The 18,933-nt window shown below is 40.9% G+C and overlaps 1 protein-coding gene and 1 pseudogene across 1 annotated transcript; both read left to right on the forward strand.

Annotated features, from left to right (window-relative positions):
* The first annotated feature begins 7,628 nt into the window (after nucleotides 1-7,628).
* On the forward strand, nucleotides 7,629-8,567 carry LOC144366649 (olfactory receptor 2L2-like). Its single transcript, XM_078021185.1, has one exon. It carries the CDS (start codon nucleotides 7,629-7,631, stop codon nucleotides 8,565-8,567), a length of 939 nt encoding a protein of 312 aa, XP_077877311.1.
* Nucleotides 8,568-14,503: 5,936 nt separating this feature from the next.
* LOC144378601 (talin rod domain-containing protein 1-like) lies at nucleotides 14,504-16,212 on the forward strand (annotated as a pseudogene).
* Nucleotides 16,213-18,933: the final 2,721 nt, after the last annotated feature.

Genomic DNA, 18,933 nt, shown 5'->3' on the forward strand with positions numbered 1-18,933 from the left:
CCTGCCCCTTGTAGGAGGGAATGTCACCTTATGTTTTCTTCTAGCAGTTGCAGAGTTTCTTGTCTAAATTGTGAGTCTTCAGTTCATTTTGATTTCACTTTTGTGCAGAATGAGAGATTAGATCTAATTTCATTCTTTTATATATGAATATGCAGTTTTCCCAGCACCGTGTTTTTAAAAGGCTAACTTTTCTCCAATACATGCCACCTTGTCAGGTATCAGATGGTGTGGCTATGTGGGGTTTTCTCTGTGTCAGTGATCATGTCATTATTCTTTGTAGTGATGTCTTTCTTAGAGACCATTCTTTTAGTTATTTCTTATGAAGGTAAGATTTTATTTTTTTCTTAGGTTCTGATAGATAATTTTGCTGGATATAGCAAATATAGCTGGTGTTTTTTGTTGTTGTTGTTGTTGTTGTTGTTTTACAGATTGGAATATTGTCCCTCCTTCTTTTTAGGGTTTGAGAAGTAAGACGTGGCCCTTATTGCTTTACCTCTAAAATGATCTAACATTATTCTCCTACAGTTTTTCATATTTTTTCCTCAGTTTCTATGTTAGATATTATGATTGTGATGTGTCTTGGATAACTTCTTTTTTATATTTTCTGCTTTGTGTTCTTTATGCATCCTGTATATGTATATTCATTTCATTTCTAAGGTTTAGAATGTTTTCTGCTATTATTTTATTAAAAAGGTTTTTAATGACATCTGTCAACATCTCCATCTTCTCTTCTGTCCAAATGACTCTTACTTTTATTCCCTTGACCTTGTCCCTGAGTATGCTGAATCTTTGTGTGCTCAAATTGTATATGAAATTTCTGATCATAGCCTTTAAGTTGTTTTTATTTTTTCATTGCATACTGAGTGTTCAAGTTCAGATACCTTGCCTTCAAGACCTGAAGTTCTGTCCTCGAGGCCTGATTGTCTATGTGATCTTATCTGCTGGAGATACTTTCAAGGGGATTCTAATTTGATTCATTGTGACTCTCATTTCCAGGAGTTCTGATTGGTTTCTTTTCAGAATCTCTATTTCTTTATTAGAATTGGTTTTCACTTCCTCTATTTGTTCTCTTAACTTGTTCTTTTTATTATCTTATTTTTTGCTCACTGAACATTCTTATTATCAGTTTTTTATAGTCCTTCTCTGGAATTTTATTCTTTTCTTTTTGAGTGGGGAAGGGTTCTGTTAGGGTGATGAAAAATATATGGAGGTGTACCAAAAGTGAGTCTGCTAAGTGTAACTGACTGGTGCAGCAAAAATTGACTGTCATTATAAATTTTATTTAATGTATATTTTACTACAATTAAAAGGTTAGGAAAAATAAGGTTAACCTGGACCCAGAGGACCTCCTTCCCAATAGAAACATACCATTGTTTGTTTAATTATGCCATTGTTTGTTTAATATTTAATTTCTGACATAAGAAAAATTTGAAATTAAATATTACCAAAATCAAATTAAAGACTGTTCCCCAAGTGTCTAATGCTCTAAGAGCACCTTCTAATGTGTTTATATTGAATTTACTGCTTTCCACCGTGGTGAAGTAAATTTACTATCAGATGATTCAGAACTATAATTCTCATGTAGACATATTATGGTGATGAACTAAATGAATGACAATGCATAAAAAGATGCACTAAATTAATAACAATACATAAGATACTTGAGTAAATGCATTTGTTTGTTTTCCATCTGAACTGAGCATTAACACACCTGGGATACATGTTTTTAAAAAAAAAAAGAAGAAGAAGAACTTGTTCCCATCTTGGCAAAAGGCCAGTCAGTGCTGGTTTTGACTAATTTCTGTCAGCAGTGTCTCAGTGGAGATTTCTTACAGAACTACACACACACACACACACACACACACACACACACACACACACACACACACATGGCTAACTCAGATCCATGTAAAGTTGGGTGACTCATGGTTGCTCCTGAGTCTTCCAGGAAACATTTCAAAAGGCAAATAAAGAGATAAGAAATGACTATGGCCATTAGTTTGAAAAATATTCAAAAAATTTACTCAGAAAATGAATTTGACAATGAGTACAAGCTAGTAGCCCTGTCAGCTACCCAATCCAGGAACTTCATAAAAGAGGACTGAGAAGAAAGGAACATATACTAAAGGTATTTTTATTGATATAATTTATATTAGATTATTCCATTATTAGATTAATTAAAAGCTGCCATTTACAAAGTACTAAAGTAAGCAATTTGTAAACTTAGAATTTCCTTTCACCCGAGAACTTTTAAAAAAACAATTGACTAAAGTGGGATTAAAAGTTACAAATAGTGATAAGCCCACAGTATGTAGATGATAAACTTTCTTTTTCTTAAAAGTAGACAAAAATACATGTGTTCCTTACATACTTATAAACTTTGCAAATCATGAAGCTCTTTTTATATCTAAAGCAGATTGCTATACAATTCTGGCAAGAATTAGTATAATTGCTAATACCTAATGCGATTTAAAAGTGAAATTGATAATACAACCAATGTCTGATATTCTCTGTAAAATTATTTCCTGGATTTATGATAAGATTAAGGTTGGAACCACTCCACACTTAGGCCAATCATTTCGTAAGTGAGTGCAGTAATCAAGGTAGGAAAGTGTGTTTAGAAAGTGAGGGGAAGTGGAGTTTGAGCCAAAGTGGCTGCAGTGCTGTAACTGAACCCAGCCTGGGTGCCAACCCTTTTATATGGCCTCGGGATAGGAGTAAGGAGAGGTGAAGGATGAGTGTGTGCCCGGAGCCTGCCTTTGACATGCAGGTGTAGTGTTGGGGAGCACGTTGACATACACATCCTATGTGATTGACAAGCAGACAGTGTGCTTGCTCCTTTTTAGCAGAATCCCATAGTGGGATCCATAGTGGGATCCATGCTGTTGTCAGGAATACAAGGAGAATTCACACAAGGGTGCCAAGTACAGGCGAGTGTGTCTTCTGGACCCCTAATTAAAGAGGCTGGTTGCATGGAACAATGCAAATGTGGTAAAATAACATAAAAAAGAAGTAGAAGAAAGCAAGAACTTAAAACATTTAAATTGTAAACACCAGAGAAGCTTTTCTGGGTAAAAAGTTTCATTTCCCCCAAATTCTGAATCATCTAACACCTACAATAAATTTTCACTTTTATTAGTTTTTTTTCTTAATTCTTTTTTTTTTTAATTTGGAGAGTTAGAAAGATAGCAACCCTTATTTCCGAATCAATGCCTCAAAATACTGAAATGTAAGACAGGTTATCAATTTAACTAAGCCTAAAATGTAAGCATCTCATCTGTATCTGTCTATCCATCCTTAAGTCTAAATTACTAACAGGCAATCAAAGAAAAGTCATTCAACCTCTTTTAAGTTGACTTTATAATCTCTGTAATGATAGTGCTTCTCATCCTTGGTATGAGAGGTTGGGATAAAATGTGACTTGAAAGTGGCACAACTTCTTGGCATCTGTCAGTTTCCCACAGCTGGGACTCTCGGGAAAGTTTCTGTCCCTGTCTTCCTTTCTCTGCCCAGACCTTGTCTAAGGCCAGTGTTTTCTTCTCTAAGAAGCTGTTGTCAAGATTTTTCTTTTTATTGCTCTTTCTTCATATTTATACTACCATTAAGGTTAATGCCCAAACCACAACTTTGTAGGGGAATCGAGACAGGTGAAAATTTTTGTGAGTGGTCTATAAATAGATTATTTGTTACCTCAGTGGAGGAATGAAAATAAAAGGGAAAATATTTTATTTGGATTTTTTATACAATCACAAAAGTATTCTTTTCCTTTTAGACTTTGATACAGATATTGATGTTGGGAGCTCTTTCCTGTCAGATGAAATATTTATTTAAATGAGGTTATCATCCCACAGGAAGAGGAAAACACACAACTGGAAGAAATGCTTAATTTGCAGTCATGAGCTCTGATCCCAAAGAGCAGATTTGATATGGCCCTCCTTATTTCTCTTTGGTGATGCTTTTTTCTCTCCATTAAACTCAGAGTATATTAGCTGCCTCAGGGACATAGGACATAGTGGATGATCCTATGTAAAATGCCAATGGTGGATGAAATGGCAATGTTCATTTTACTGATGATTATAGCTTACCTTTCAACCTTGTCAATCATCTGAACTATTTGCATAACTTCAGGCTCTGGTACCCACCTAATATGCTGACCTCATGATGAATCCAAATGCGAGGGTGTGATAAAGATCTCTCTCCCAGAATTTTTCCTGAGCCATGTCAGTGGCCACAGATTCCTCAGGAATGGATTGCTGCATGGAGGCACATGGTACTGCTGTGAGTTTCTTACTAGCCACTTGAGGATTCACATGTGAAATACTTTCAGAGCTTTCTATTTGTTTACCCTGATGTGATTTTATATATTTTAAGGTGTTATCCACATAATGCATGAACAGAGCATCAACATCTGCAGAATAAAACAACCAGCTCCAAACCATCCCCCTTGTCACCACAGTGAATGCTTCACTGTCTCCAAATTTTGCTAATATTTTAAACACTATACTTTTCATCTCATGCTTGATTCCTAAATCTAAAACGTCAGGCCATCTTTTATGACTCAAACCAGCAAGCATGGACGTGGACCCTGCACTCCCCTCACTCATGTCCCTTGCCCTGCCCATCCTCTCAACATACTCATGGCCCCCTTTCTATCTGGAGCAGCAGTTGAAAACATCATTTCATATTTTAGTTTATTGATAGTATATAAAAATATAAAATTATTACAAAACCAGTAGGTATTTAATTGCTATTCTGCATTTATTCTCACTATTGTGATGTTTCTTTAAGAAGCTTCTAGGAATTTATTCTGTAGCTGATACTGATAATTTATAAGAATTATATTTAAGATGGCATTTGGAATTTTTAATAAAATACCTTTCAATATATTATTTCTCATTTTTTTCAACTTTACATGCTGTTAAAATATGGAGCATGAATATTTGTTTGTTGGGAGAAACTGGTTGTATTGACTGTTATTAACTCAGTACTCATGTCACATGTATTATCAGGAATGCCCGTGCATATTGGAAGGCCATCTGATATTATTTCCCTTATTCTCCCTTCTCTAAACTTCAAGCATTCATGTTCCTATGTTGCTTTAGTTTTCTCTCTTGTAGTGTCTCTGAACTTTATGTATGTTTCAAATTTCTAATAGGCTCATTGAGTGCATTATATCAATTGTGATCATTTTAATTTCAAGTTAGTTTGGTTCTCTACTATTCATTGTCATGACACTTATTTGCCTGTACACTTAATCACTTTTCCTGTGACTCTGATGATTTGTCATTAAATTTCCTGTGCATACCCATTGTCATTTTTTTTCTTTGGTGCTGAGGATTAAATTCAGAAGAGCTTATCATCTGGGCACCACCCGAGCCCTTTTTATATTTTATATAGAGATAGGGTCTTGCTAAGTTGCTCAGGGCCTCACTAAGTTGCTGAGGCCGGCTGTGAACTTGCAATCCTGTTGTGTCATCCTCCTAAACTGCTGGGATTACAGGCATGCACCACTGCCCCTGGCCTACCCATCTTCTCTTCTAAAGCATTCTATGTGTGCCCCTTTGTATGTGGGTGCCCGCGTGTGTGGGTGCACATGTGTGTGTGCGTGAACATATATGTTGTACTTCCCCCTTTCATCTGCAGGCTTTCTCAGCCAGTGGACCTGGCTACTCTTGGGCCTGGCCAGCGGGGCTCACTGCTGATGGCATTTTTCTCCAGAGAGAACCACAGCACTGCACTAGATCTCAAATTCCCATACTGATTTGAAATAAAAATAGACATAAACACAAGAAATAGAAGAGCAAATGAAGAAGGAGCAAGTAAAGGCATTGGAAGGCAAGGTGTAATATCATGTGAGCTGTAGGGAAAGGGAGACAGCATAACCACCAGCAGATGATTGTGGTATTCAGATGTTCAGGGAAGGGGTCTACCACAACGTTCTGTGTGTGGGTGAGAAAGCAAGGAGAAAGACCTTTGGTAATTTACACTGGGCCATAAGAATACATCATAGATTTTTGAAGACATGAACTAAAAGGTGGCACCTGATTTTAAGGGAATTTGATTCTGCATTATTGAAAGAGAAGTGGCACAGGGCTGATCAAACACATACCTGGGATAAGAAGTGGGTTTATTGTCAGGAGCCTGACAAGGCTGATCTGCAGAGAGAGGGACAGCAGCAGCATGGAGGAAATGTTGGAATGACTTTCAGTTTACAGCTAGCAGCTAGCAGCTGTGAGCAGCTCGGAGTGCTTGAAGAATCTACACTTGTTCTGGCCTGATAGGAGCACCTGCAGGATGGGATGTTATGCTCTAGCGAGCTGTTAGTGAAACCACATCCTTAGCACTTGTTGCCAAGCTGCCAGGTCAGGAAACTGAGGACCAGGAGCTTCAGGAATGGAACTTCTAACTTAGAAATCCCCTCCCCTAGGGACAAAGACCCTTCCTGATGATAGCAATATTTAGAACATCCTCATAGTGTGGTTACATTAGGCAGAAGATGATTGGCTTATGGATACTATCTTGCTCATGTATGATTGATGGGCATGCCCACTTGAACCCTATAACAGTTGTATGCATTCCAAAAATAAACTGAGCTACTGCACGACGACCTAAGGTGGGTCTCCAGCCAGTTCTCTCACCAGCTCCCGGAGTCTGTGTGTTGATTCCGAGTCTCTACCCACCCCCCCACCAACCCAAGACAAGGTAGCCTAGCAACTAGTTGACCAGAACCACAGCAAGGGAGGGCAGTAGCAACCCCCTTGAATGTCACCTTTGACAGTCTAGAATCATGGCCACAGGCTAGGGGAGGGTTTAGTCTTGATTGACACAGAAAACACCCCCTGATCTTATGGAAGGCAAGTTTGTTTCTCAGGAACAAAACAGGCACTTTTTCTATCTCTCAGAAGGAGGAACAGGGAAACTGGCATGTCTCTTTATCTTCACAAGAAGAGAACAGAGAAGCCAGTATGTACTCATCTCAGGGGCTGGTAAGCTGTGTCTTTCTCTCAATGAGAGAACAGAGAGACACTGGCACCTCTCCAGACCAGTACGTTTCATCTCGGGCTAGTTTCTATTTCTTGGGAATAAGAACAGTATTCGTAAAGTGGGGGTGGGGAAAGGAAGATGGCTGCAATCATGCCAACAGTCATGTGTAATGAACACTCACAAAATGAACTGTTTAAACTTGAATTGGTAAGTGAGTTCATTTTTGGAGGTAAAGCTAAGATTGAAATATGGAAGAAAAGTCACCCCCGCCCCTGGGATAATAAAAATTTACCCAAATATGAGCCTATACTTTAGACATTTACATTGTTTTCTATGCACTTACTCATAAGAGCTCATCTTGATGACAGCTGATTCTGTAGGTGAATAAATACCCATATTCTAATAAAATCATTGCAGAAATATGCTATTTTCATGACTGCACAGGTTTTATAAAAATGTCGGCCATGTTTGCTACTTTAAGATATATTTATGAAGAAGGAAAATGGGATTCCATTTTCAGAATAGTTTATTCTTTATCTAAGAACTTTAATAATTCACAGTCAAAATAAATGAATGATTCTAAAATTCCTTACCATTTATGTAACTTATTATTTTATGTGTTTGTAGGAAAACCTAAATGAATGATGGAAAATTATAATCAAACATCAACTGATTTCATCTTGCTGGGATTGTTCCCACCATCGAGAACTGGCCTTTTTCTCTTGGCACTCACTATGCTCATCTTCCTACTGGCTTCCGTTGGCAACCTGTCCATGATCCTGCTCATCCTCATGGATGCCCGTCTCCACACACCCATGTACCTCCTCCTCAGTCAGCTCTCCCTCATGGACCTCACTTACATCTCCACCATTGTCCCGAAGATGGCTTCCACTTTCATCCTGGGAAACAAGTCAATCTCCTTCACTGGATGTGGGGTTCAGATCTTCCTCTTCCTCACTCTAGCAGGTGCAGAGGGACTGCTGCTGGCATCTATGGCCTATGACCGTTATGTGGCAATTTGCTTTCCTCTCCACTATCCCATCCGCATGAACAAAAGAGTGTGTACGCTCATGATATTGGGGTCTTGGATGATGGGCTCTGTCAACTCCTGTGCTCACACTGTATATGCCCTGCATATCCCTTATTGCAGATCCAGAGCCATCAATCATTTCTTCTGTGATGTCCCCGCCATGCTGCGTCTGGCCTGCATGGACACTTGGGTCTACGAGTACACAGTGTTTGTGAGCACCACCTTCTTTCTCATGGTTCCATTCACGGGTATTGCATGTTCTTATGGCCAGGTTCTCCTTGCAGTCTGCCGCATGCACTCAGGGGAAGGGAAGAAGAAGGCCTACTCCACCTGCAGCACCCACCTCACTGTGGTGACCTTCTACTACTTACCCTTTGCTTACACTTATTTACGCCCAACATCCCTCCGCTCCCCAGCAGAGGACAAGGTTCTGGCTGTCTTCTACACCATCCTCACCCCAATGCTCAACCCCATCATCTACAGCCTGAGAAACAAGGAGGTTATTGGAGCCCTGAGAAGAGTCCTTCACAGAATTTGGTCCATGAAAATGTAATCAAAGTTTTCTGCTTTAATCCTTATTTAAAAAAAGGTGACGTTTATTCAACAGTGTAAAACAGCAAGAATAACCTTATCTAGTGATTACAGCCAAGGAACTAAAATTAATCTACAAGATGTGGAAATACTAAGATTAGACAGAATAATTGTATTTTTTTCTCATCAAAATAATGGACATGTATTATCCAATAATATGAAGGCACTAGGATCTGGTTGCTTTGCTGAAATGAAAAAGTAAAAAGTAGAAACTATTGAAATTATTTCGCCTAATGGTTGTACCATATTTTATTTTTTTCCTGTGTTTAGGAAATTTTCACAAAATTACATTGAAATTTTAATGTCCATAAGTAACTGAAAATAATTATCTTTTTAATTTTTAAATAATTTACATGTAAGGCAGACTACACAGTTTACAAAACTTTTGCTTGGTATATAAAAATTTACTTCAAATAAATGCTTCAAACTTTTTCCTACACTAATGGTAATTTATAGTTTTATGAAGTATAAATAAATTTTCTTGAGATTCAGTAGTTCTTTCATCACTAATTGGGACATGGGGTAAGTTTATATTTTCCATGAGAGAGGCCCTGCATTTATCTGAATGAATTCTCTGTATGTAGTGTATTAAAAGATCTAAGGATCAGTAATTATATCTGGAAAAATATAAATTTGAATTAGAAGATTCAGATGCATTTTTAAATATTAATAAAAATATTGTCTCTAATAGATGAACAAAGGTTAGACTGTTGGAGCAATTATGCAATTTCTACAATCACACTACTACAACTTTGCATCCTGAGTATCAATCAGTAACCTTGGATCCATATTCTCTTTTATGGACAACATAATTTTTTACTTCCTGTTCTCATACATCTACAATACCAGTTTGTGTTGAGAGAGTCACCTTCTCTGTACCAGTGTTTTTTTTTTTTGTTTGTTTGTTTGTTTTTATCAAGTTCTTTCAACAACTGTTGATGGAACTGCCACCAGGACATTAAGACCAGCTTTGCAAAATAACTGCTAAACCCTCCTTTCAGAGCTTGCCTGCTTGCTGAATGACCTGTGCAGATTTCTCTTTGTAAGGAACTCAACCTTCATTGCGTTCTTGACATGCCCAATTCTGCACCAACCTGTGTGCGGGCATCCTGCAGTGAAGCCCTTTAATGTATTGCCAGATAAATTTTTTTTATTGCTGCTCATTTCCCTATTTTTTATTGTTTTTTCCAGTGACATTCTTACAAAGAATGTCAGAGACAATCTAATATTTTGTGCCAGTTATCTCTTTACTACCAGCATATATGGAGAACTCAAAATTAGATTTCGATTAGAAATGATTTTGTGAAATCCTCCTAGATCCTCTGACTCAGGAGAATTATAAAGTTTGCCTACTATCATGGGACTTCACCCAGTGGCTCTCCTTCCTCTGACATCACAAGGCATGTGGTAGAAAGAAGCAGCATTGTTTAAGTTTGTGCCATCTGCTACCATCTTTATAAGCATCTACTCCAGATCATCTTGCATGTTGGGCAATGGTGCCTCTTGGGAAGACTGACCTAATCCCTCTCTTCCTACAGGGTCCCTCAATCCATGTTCATTGTGCACTTTTTGGCCATGTTTCACACAATTTTAAATCTGTAGTCATTATTTCCACTTCTTCACATTCATTATTTTCCCTCCAACTGTGATGTGCACATTTATAACACATGGTATCTCCTTAAGTAGATTTATAAGGCATATGGTGTACACTTACAGTTTTCTTAAATAACATTTTAGGCAAGTTTGCTTTAGGGAAAGGGAAATGAATATTTTATCCTTTTAGTCTTTTAGTTTGTTTGCTTTTTGTATCAGGGATTGAATCCAGGTGTGCTTTACCACAAGCCAAATCCCCAGCCTGTTTTAAATTATTATTATTTTTTTTTATTTTGAGAAAGGTTCTCACCAAGTTACTTAGGGCCTCACTAAGATGCTGAATTTGGCTTTGAATGTGCAATACTCCTGCCCCAGCCTCCCAAGCCACTTGGAGTAGAGGTATGTGCCATCACTCCTGCTTTTTCTCATATTTTGAAGAATGAGTGTATTTCTCATCACAATTGTGGTTCACTAGTGTGATAATGTGCAAATTATAAAGGATTAACTTTCTGTTGTAATATTTACCTCAACCCCACTATTCATTTTTTTAATAGTCTTAACATTGTGAGCAAGTGTTACTTGTTGTTGTTTGTTTTGGTACTGGGGATCGAACTCAGGGGCACTAGACCACTGAGCCACATCCCCAGTCCTATTTTTGATTTTATTTAGAGAGAGGGTCTCACTGAGTTGCTTAGGGCCTCACCATTGCTAAGGCTGGCTTTGAACTTGCAATTTTCCTGTTTAAGCCTCCAGAGCTGCTGGGATTACAAAAGTGCTGAGCAAACATTTTATCAGTCCCTAAACACTGTGAACTTACAGAAATTCAGTGGATATAGAGGTGCACAGAAACCTCCAACAAATTGGAGGACCCATTTGGTATTGGATCCTTAAGCACAGCCCTTTCATCCCACTGCCACACTCTAAACACTCATAAAATATTCTTGTTTCTTCCTCTAAATATTTAAAAATATATAACCCAATCAATAAATGGGCCAAGACCTGAACAAACACTTCTCAGAAGATGATATAAAATCAACAAATGTATGAAAAAATGTTCATCATCTCTAGCAATTAGAGAAATGCAAATCAAAACCACTTTAAGATATCATCTCACTCCAGTCAGAATGGCAGCTATTATGAAGACAAACAACCAATAAGTGTTAGAGAGGGTGTGGGGAAAAAGGCACACTCATGCATTGCTGGTGGGTCTGCAAATTGGTGCAGCTAAAATGGAGAACAGTATGGAGATTCCTTGGAAATCTGAGAATAGAACCACCATTTGACCCTGCTATCCCTCTCCTTGCTCTATACCCCCAAAGACTTAAAAACAGCGTACTACAGGGACACAGCCACATCAATGTTTATAGCAGCACAATTCACAATAGCTAAAATGTGGAACCAATCTAGATGCCTTTCAGTGGATGAAAGAAAAAAAATGTGGCATATATATATATATTTTTTTACTCAGCAATAAAAGAGAACAAAATCATGGCATTTGCAGGTAAATGGATGGCCTTGGAGAAGATAATGGTAAGTGAAGTTAGCAAATCCCCCAAAATCAAAGGCCAAATGTTTTCTCTGATATAAGGAGACTGACTCATAGTGGGGTAGGGAGGGGAAACATGGGAGGAATAGATGAATTCTAGGTAGGGCAGAGGGGTCAAGGAAAAGGGAGGGTGCAGGGGATTAGCAAGGATGGTGGAATGTGATAGACATCATCATCCAAAGTACATGTATGAAGACACAAATTGGTATGAACATAGTTTATATGCAACCAGAGATTTGAAAATTGTGCTGTATATGTGTAATAAGAATTGTAATGCATTCTGCTGTCATTTATTTTTTAAAATAAAATCAATAAAAAAATAAAATCCACCCTAATTATAATTATGTTCTTTGGATATTGTGTCCTTTCTAAAGAGATTTTCATTTTCTGAAGTCCTACAGACTCACACTCAAACACATAGATTTTTTATATCCTTTTGTGTGTGTGTAAGCAAATAACAACATTAAAACAATATGCAAGACTTTCATTCTATTTTTACATTTCACTGCATTTCAGGAGGGTGAAAGTATTTTCTGTGCTCATGCTGTTAGGTTTGACACCTCTTGGTTGTTCATATCTACAAGAAAAGTTTACTCATGTAAATAACATGATAATAATATAAGGGTATCATGCAATTACAACATCAGAGGAAATCATAAACAAAGAAAGTATAGCCAGATTAAAAACCTATGAAACTGTGAAAAATTGGTTTGAATTAAAAATTCAATATGATTGTTTGTATTCCTATTGCGAGTCAGTTCTACTTGTAAACTTTTTATGTAATTAATATTTTCTAAGTAATTTTTTTCTTATTACATAAATGATAGAAGAATTTGTAGATTACTATCCAAAAAATACTATTCTTTATAAATTGATTGAACTTGGAATTTTAAGTTTGAAAGAAAAATATAAACTATTGAAAATGAGAGAAAACATACAATATGTTTTCAACATTTACAATATAAAGATTTTCTAATAACTGAATTTGCAGAGTGAAATTTGCATAAATTCAAATATAAAATACATGGAAGAGCCCTACAATTATGAGGTAAATAATGGATTATTTATTCATTATTAAAAATATAAAAACAACAGTTAAATGTGTAAAAAATTATGAATATCAGTGCAAATATGTAGACAAGAAATGTTACAAATAAATACTAAAATAAGCATGCTAAACAGCACAGAGATGTGAGAAAAGACCTTACTATTGACTGGCATCAAATAGTGGTTACAAAACCAAAGAATCTCTTGTTTTACTCACTAATCTATATGGAAGTGATGTTAATTTAAGAAATAAGTGAAGATAATAAAATTCTCTTAATCCCAATATTTTACTTTTGACAACTTGTCAAGAAAAAAATCATAGAAAATGTAGTGCTACTAAAAGCATAAAGTGGATGGATCAATAATATTTAAATAGATAATTAGGGTTAATTAGGTCAAACTTGTATAGATAATATTGTAAATATTTATCAAAGTTTAAATTTATGTTTAAAGCAATTAGTTAAAAGCATATTATCTATAAATAAAGAATTTAAAAGAAAAAACATGCACTTGTGTTTATATGCTCAAATATTTTGTTTTAAGAAGCAGAAAATGAATTTTGGGCAATGTATTCAAGTGTTTACTTTTCAAAATGTTGCTGTAATATTCTACTATTAAGAAATAGTAGGGAAGTTGGTGGTTGGCGGAAATGGCAGGAGCCGGGCCCGGCTGGTGGTCAGAGCGCTAAGGGGACCTTCTGAGTTGGCTCATCAGCCGGGTAGAAGCGTGCAGCTGCATGCGATGCGCGGGGCCGGGGCCTCGGGAGAGCTCAGCCGCTGCGGGCCCAGGACTAGGGCGTGCCTGAGATGGATTTGCGCCGACAGCCAGCAGCCTGCCGCCGGGCGCGCGGTCCGGGAGGGCGTGCCGCCGCGGCTTCCGGCCGCGCGCTGTGAACCGCCTGGCGGGAAGGGCAGCCGCAGAGCCCCGCGCACCCGGGCGTGGCGGGCGAGAGCACGAGTGGGACCGCCGCTGTGCGCAATCAGTGCAGGCTCCCACCCGGCTCTGACTCGGCGCGGCCGAGACAGCGCGGCCACACCCTTGGCCCTGCAGCCGCCACCGGCGCCTCTTCTTGAGAGCGCGAGGTAGGAGATGTGCCTGGGGCGGCTGTGCGTTCCAGAGTGCCAGCCCGGGCAGCCGTCGCAGAGAAGTTCCGCCTGGCGGGGTCACGGCGCCTGAAGCCCACGTGCGCCTCCGAACCCAAGATGGCCTGTGATTGACAGCACAGCCGGCCGGAGCCGCTGCCCGTGCTCCTCCCCGAGGAAAAGATTTTGATTTCAAAGAAAGGAAGGAAGGAAGGACAACTCCCAGCTTCCCTGTCCCGCCCTCTCCGCTCCGGGGCGGCCGGGCCAGGCCTTGCCCAGGAAGGCTGCGGCCGCTCAGCAGAAGGGACTTTCCTGGCAGCACCGCGGCGAGGAGCGCGGACTGTGAGTTAATTCTGCCGCGGTTCCTGCAAGCCTTCCGGGAGGCCGAACGCTGCAGTCTCTCCTCACGCCCCCTAAGAGCCTCCGGTGTTCTCTGGCCCTCGGGCTCACCCTACGCTGCCCGGGCTAGGGCCGCCGCAGCCCAGTGCCCTCTACCCGCGGCGGTGGATGCCATGATGGTGCGTGAAAGGCACCGCGGCCTTGGCCAGCTGAGTCGCGGGGGCGGCGGCAGCGGCAGCGGCGGTGGTAGCGGGCTCCCCAGCGGCATGCCAGTGCCCCCTGGGCGCGGGGATGGCTAGCGGCAGCGCTTAGAAGCCCACTGGCGAGGCGGCTTCTCCGGCTCCTGTGAGCGCCGTCGGTGCGGCCAGCTCCCAGCCACGGAAGAGGCTGGTGTCGGTCTGCGACCACTGCAAAGCCAAGATGCAGCTGGTGGCCGACCTGCTACTACTGTCCAGCGAGGCCCGGCCAGTGCTCTTCGAGGGCCCCGCCTCTTCTTGTGCTGGTGCGGAGTCCTTTGAGCAGTGCCGGGACACCATCATTGCGCGCACCAAGGGGTTCTCCATTATCACCCATGATGTGCAAAGCCAGCTTAACATGGGCTGATTTGGAGAGGCTGGGGACAGTCTAGTGGAGCTGGGCGACCTGGTGGTGTCGCTGACCGAGTGCTCAGCCACGCCGCCTATCTGGCTGCAGTGGCCATAGCAGGCGCACAGCCTGCTCAGCCGGGCCTAGTGGATTGCTACCGCGTGACACGCTGTCGCCACGAGGTGGAGCAGGGCTGCGCGGTGCTAAGAGCCACCCCACTGGCAGATATGACCCCGCAGCTGCTGCTGGAGGTGTCGCAGCCCTGTCGCAACCTCAAATTCCTGACGGACACATGCGCCCTAGCCAGTGACAAGTCACGGGACCGCTTTTCACGTGAGCAGTTCAAGCTGGGCGTCAAGTGCATGAGCACCAGTGCATCCGCGCTGCTGGCTTGCGTAAGGGAGGTGAAGGTGGCACCCAGTAAACTGGCGCGCAGCCACTGCGCGCTCTTCAATGGGCCCCTGGTGCAGGCTGTGAGCGCACTGGTGGGCTTCGCCAATGTGCCGCAGTTCCTGGGTCGCGCGGCCGCTGTGAGCGCAGAGGGCAAGGCGGTGCAGACCGCCATCCTGGGTGGTGCCATGAGCGTGGTGTCAGCCTGCGTGCTTCTGACCCAGTGCTTCAGAGATCTGGCGCAACACCCCGATGGGGGCGCCATGATGTCGGGCCACAGGGAGAGGCTGAGGAACTCGGCCTGCGCCCTGTCTGAAGGCTGCACCCTGCTATCTCACGCTTTAAGACAGAGGTCTTCACCCAGGACTTTACCGCCAGTAAATTCCAATTCTGTGAATTAGCAACACCCCCTCCACCCCATGCCCTTTCTTCTACCCCAGCCTAAAGGAAGACACTTATTCTCTGCCCCTCTCCATTTATACCAAAGAAATCATAGGTGGAACCCCCGCCACTCCCCCACCATGTTAATTCCCCAAGAGGAATCTTCCAGGGCCACGCACACAACTCACATGCACCGAAGAGCCCAGGTGTCAAGCAGCCCATACAGGAGTGGGGAGCAGAAAATGGGTAATCTGCTGGTTGTGGTTTTACCCCTATACCCCCGACCCCTGTCTGTCAACTGAATTTTATTAATTGGGCAGGAAGGAGGTCATGGGTTCATTTCTTCTTTTTTATTTTAATTTAAAGAAAGGTTACCTCAGTTTCACTCCTTAGATATGGATGAAGCTACCTTTTTTTTGTATTTTTTTTTAATTAATTGTGTTGAATTAGGAGTATACTTGGTGTGGAAAGAGTATGACTTTGCCATGTGATTTGCAAATGGGGGGAAAGCTACTGTGAGCGTGTTTTATTTTTTAATTTACACCATAGAGTGATTTTTTTCCCCCCAGTGTCAAATTTTTACCTTGCATGTACTGGAGTATTTATTTCATCTATTAAAATGTTATGTTTCTCAGAAAAAAAAATAGTATAAAATTCTGTATACTGTCAACATTGAATATGTTCACATTTAAAATTAAACAAAAGGGTTGTGGTTTATTTTGATCAAATATGCTGGTATATTTCTTATTTTCAGTATTATGCTTAGTAGAAGCTCACAAGAAGCAGGGCTCTGCCCCATCAGCAGTCTGCTTGCACAGGTGGACTGGATTGTCTGCAGAGAAGTGCCCTTTGCCTGCTGTGTATTGGCATCTCTCTTCTGATAATACCCTTCTGCAGCAGAGGTCCATCCTTCCCCAACATGTTCACAATAAAAGCCAACTTCTGGTAATTCATCATGCCAGAACCTTCCTGCAGCCACCTCCTTGTTCCTCAGGCTGTAGATGAGTGTGTTGAGCATGGGTGAGAGGATGGTGTAGAAGATGAAGACTGTTCATCCTGCTCAGCAGTGTGATAGGCTCTGGGCAGGAAGTACTTGCTGATGGCTGATCCATAGAGGAGGGACATCACAATCACATGAGAAGAGAGGTTGCCAGAGCCTTGTTGACCCCCATGTTGGATCCTGACTTCAAAATAGTGGAGAGGAGGCTACTCTTGGATATACACACACTAGGACATTGTGATAATTTGGCTTACTTCTAATTGGCTGTTCACCAAATGCATGGTATGTGATTTTCTAGAAACCCATGATTCCAGGCCTGAGCATTTGTTTCTCTGGGTCCTTTTCTATAAATAAGAGAGACATAGCATCAGATAGTAGACATTTTAGAATTATTATATAATTTTAACTTATGTTGTTAAATGATTTGCACCTATAATGTCTCCCATTTGAGGCCATTAGGGCAGATATTGGAATGAGCAGGAACACAATGCTACTGACACAGAGACTGTTTTCATAAAGAGAGGTGTCAGAACAGATAAGTTTCAGCAGAGCGCAGATCTCACCAAAGAAGTGGTGAATTTCCCTGGATGCATAGAGGGGAGAGCCATGGTGTACACGACCTGACCAAGGCATTGAGGAGCACCCCAGCCAGGTTCCAGCCACAAGGGCAATACAGATAATGGGGCACATGAGGACTGAATAGTGCAGTGGGTGGCAGATAGCCATGTAGCAGTCGTAAGTAAGCCATGACTGCCAGGAGGAGGCGCTCAGCACCCACTAGAGTCATGAAAAAGAAGAGCTGAAATCCACAGGTAGCAGAGGAGATGCTGCTTCTTCCAGACAAAAAGTCAATGCCTATCTTGGGGAAAAAGGTGGAGCTGTCCACGAGGAACTGATGGCTGAGAAGGAAGTACATAGGGGTGTGGAGGTACATGTCCAGCCCAATTAGAGTCAACATCATGCCATAGCCCCCAAGGGACACACAAGGAAAACCAGGAAGACAAGGGCTAAGAGAAGCCTGGGGGCTTGGGTGTGGTAGAACCAGTCCAGGATAACAAAGTCAGCTCCCAGGGTCCCTTTTGTTCCCCTCCATCCTGCTCTGCAGCTCTGCCCTGGAGAGGGTTACAGGAACTTCATTGCCACTCTCCACCCAGAATCCTGCTGTGCTCTGAAATGGGCCGGTTTCATCTTCTCCCATCAACCTTGTGTGTTCTTGCTATTGCATGACAGAATCACCATTCTAAAGCACTGGTCTGTGTCAAACAGGAGTACAGATGTCACCTAGGTGGGATATAGGAAAACAGGCTCAATAAAAGTTCTATTTCTACAGCCTCAGTCATCTGCTGGAACAATGTTCTCCCTCCAACAAATAGTATTACTGAGACATTAAGACTAGACACACTAGGACATTGTGACAGTTTGGTTTATTTCTAGTTGGATGTTCACCAAATGCATGGTATGTGATTATCTAGAAATCCATAATTCCAGGGCTGAGCATTTCACTTCAACCTATAAATAAGAGGGACATAGCATCAAACAGTCATTTTAGAATTATTATATAATTTTAACTTCTGTTGTTAAATGACTTGCACCTATAATGCTTAATATACTGCTCCATAATGTGGCAGTTCTTTCGTGCTCAACAGTTTTATGCAGAAGGAACAGTTTTTACACAGAGAGAGATATGGCAGACCCTTCTGTAGACTCTCTGGGTTGTGATTACTCAAGTTATTCTATTAAAATGTTCTTCAGGATCTGAGAATCTGAAGTGCTCCCAGTCCTTTTTTGTTTTAATTGCAACTTCTTACCTAACTTTGGTTTAGGTCTAACTAAAGTTTACCTAACTTTCTGTTTTTGGTCCTGGGGATGATGAATGCAGGCCCTTGTTCATGCTTGGCAGGTGTTCTAACACTGAGCTGGATCCCCAGCATTTCATTTTTTTTGAGACGGCATCTCCCTAAGTTGCCTGGCCTTGCCTGGAACTTGCCAATTCTTCTGCCTCAGCCTCTGAGTCATTGGGATTCTAGTGCACATTACCATGCCTGGTAGTTTTTACATTTTTGAGTACTATTTACAATAAGCTATTTCATCTGCATTAATTTGTGTTTTAATATACCTGGTAGAAAAAGATCTCTTTTTTTTCTGTAAAACACTTATTTTCAGAGTAACTATTTTCAATTATAATGTAATATTTGGATAAAATTCAAATTCTTGTATTGAAATCTTAATTTTAATCTTATTTGAGCCATCAGAATTGTATAAATAAGTCAAGCTCTTCAACAATCCATGTTACAACATTCAATAATTATATGTTCAGGATATGCTTTTTATAACTCAAAAATTTTGTGAGTCTAATATGCCCTCC

The sequence above is a fragment of the Ictidomys tridecemlineatus genome, chromosome 1 (assembly GCF_052094955.1).
Source record: "Ictidomys tridecemlineatus isolate mIctTri1 chromosome 1, mIctTri1.hap1, whole genome shotgun sequence".
In the NCBI taxonomy this organism is placed as follows: domain Eukaryota; kingdom Metazoa; phylum Chordata; class Mammalia; order Rodentia; family Sciuridae; genus Ictidomys; species Ictidomys tridecemlineatus.

Bases quoted from the DNA above. Each gene is read 5' to 3' on its own strand.
- LOC144366649 (XM_078021185.1), top strand. From the start codon at position 7,629: ATGGAAAATTATAATCAAACATCAACTGATTTCATCTTGCTGGGATTG.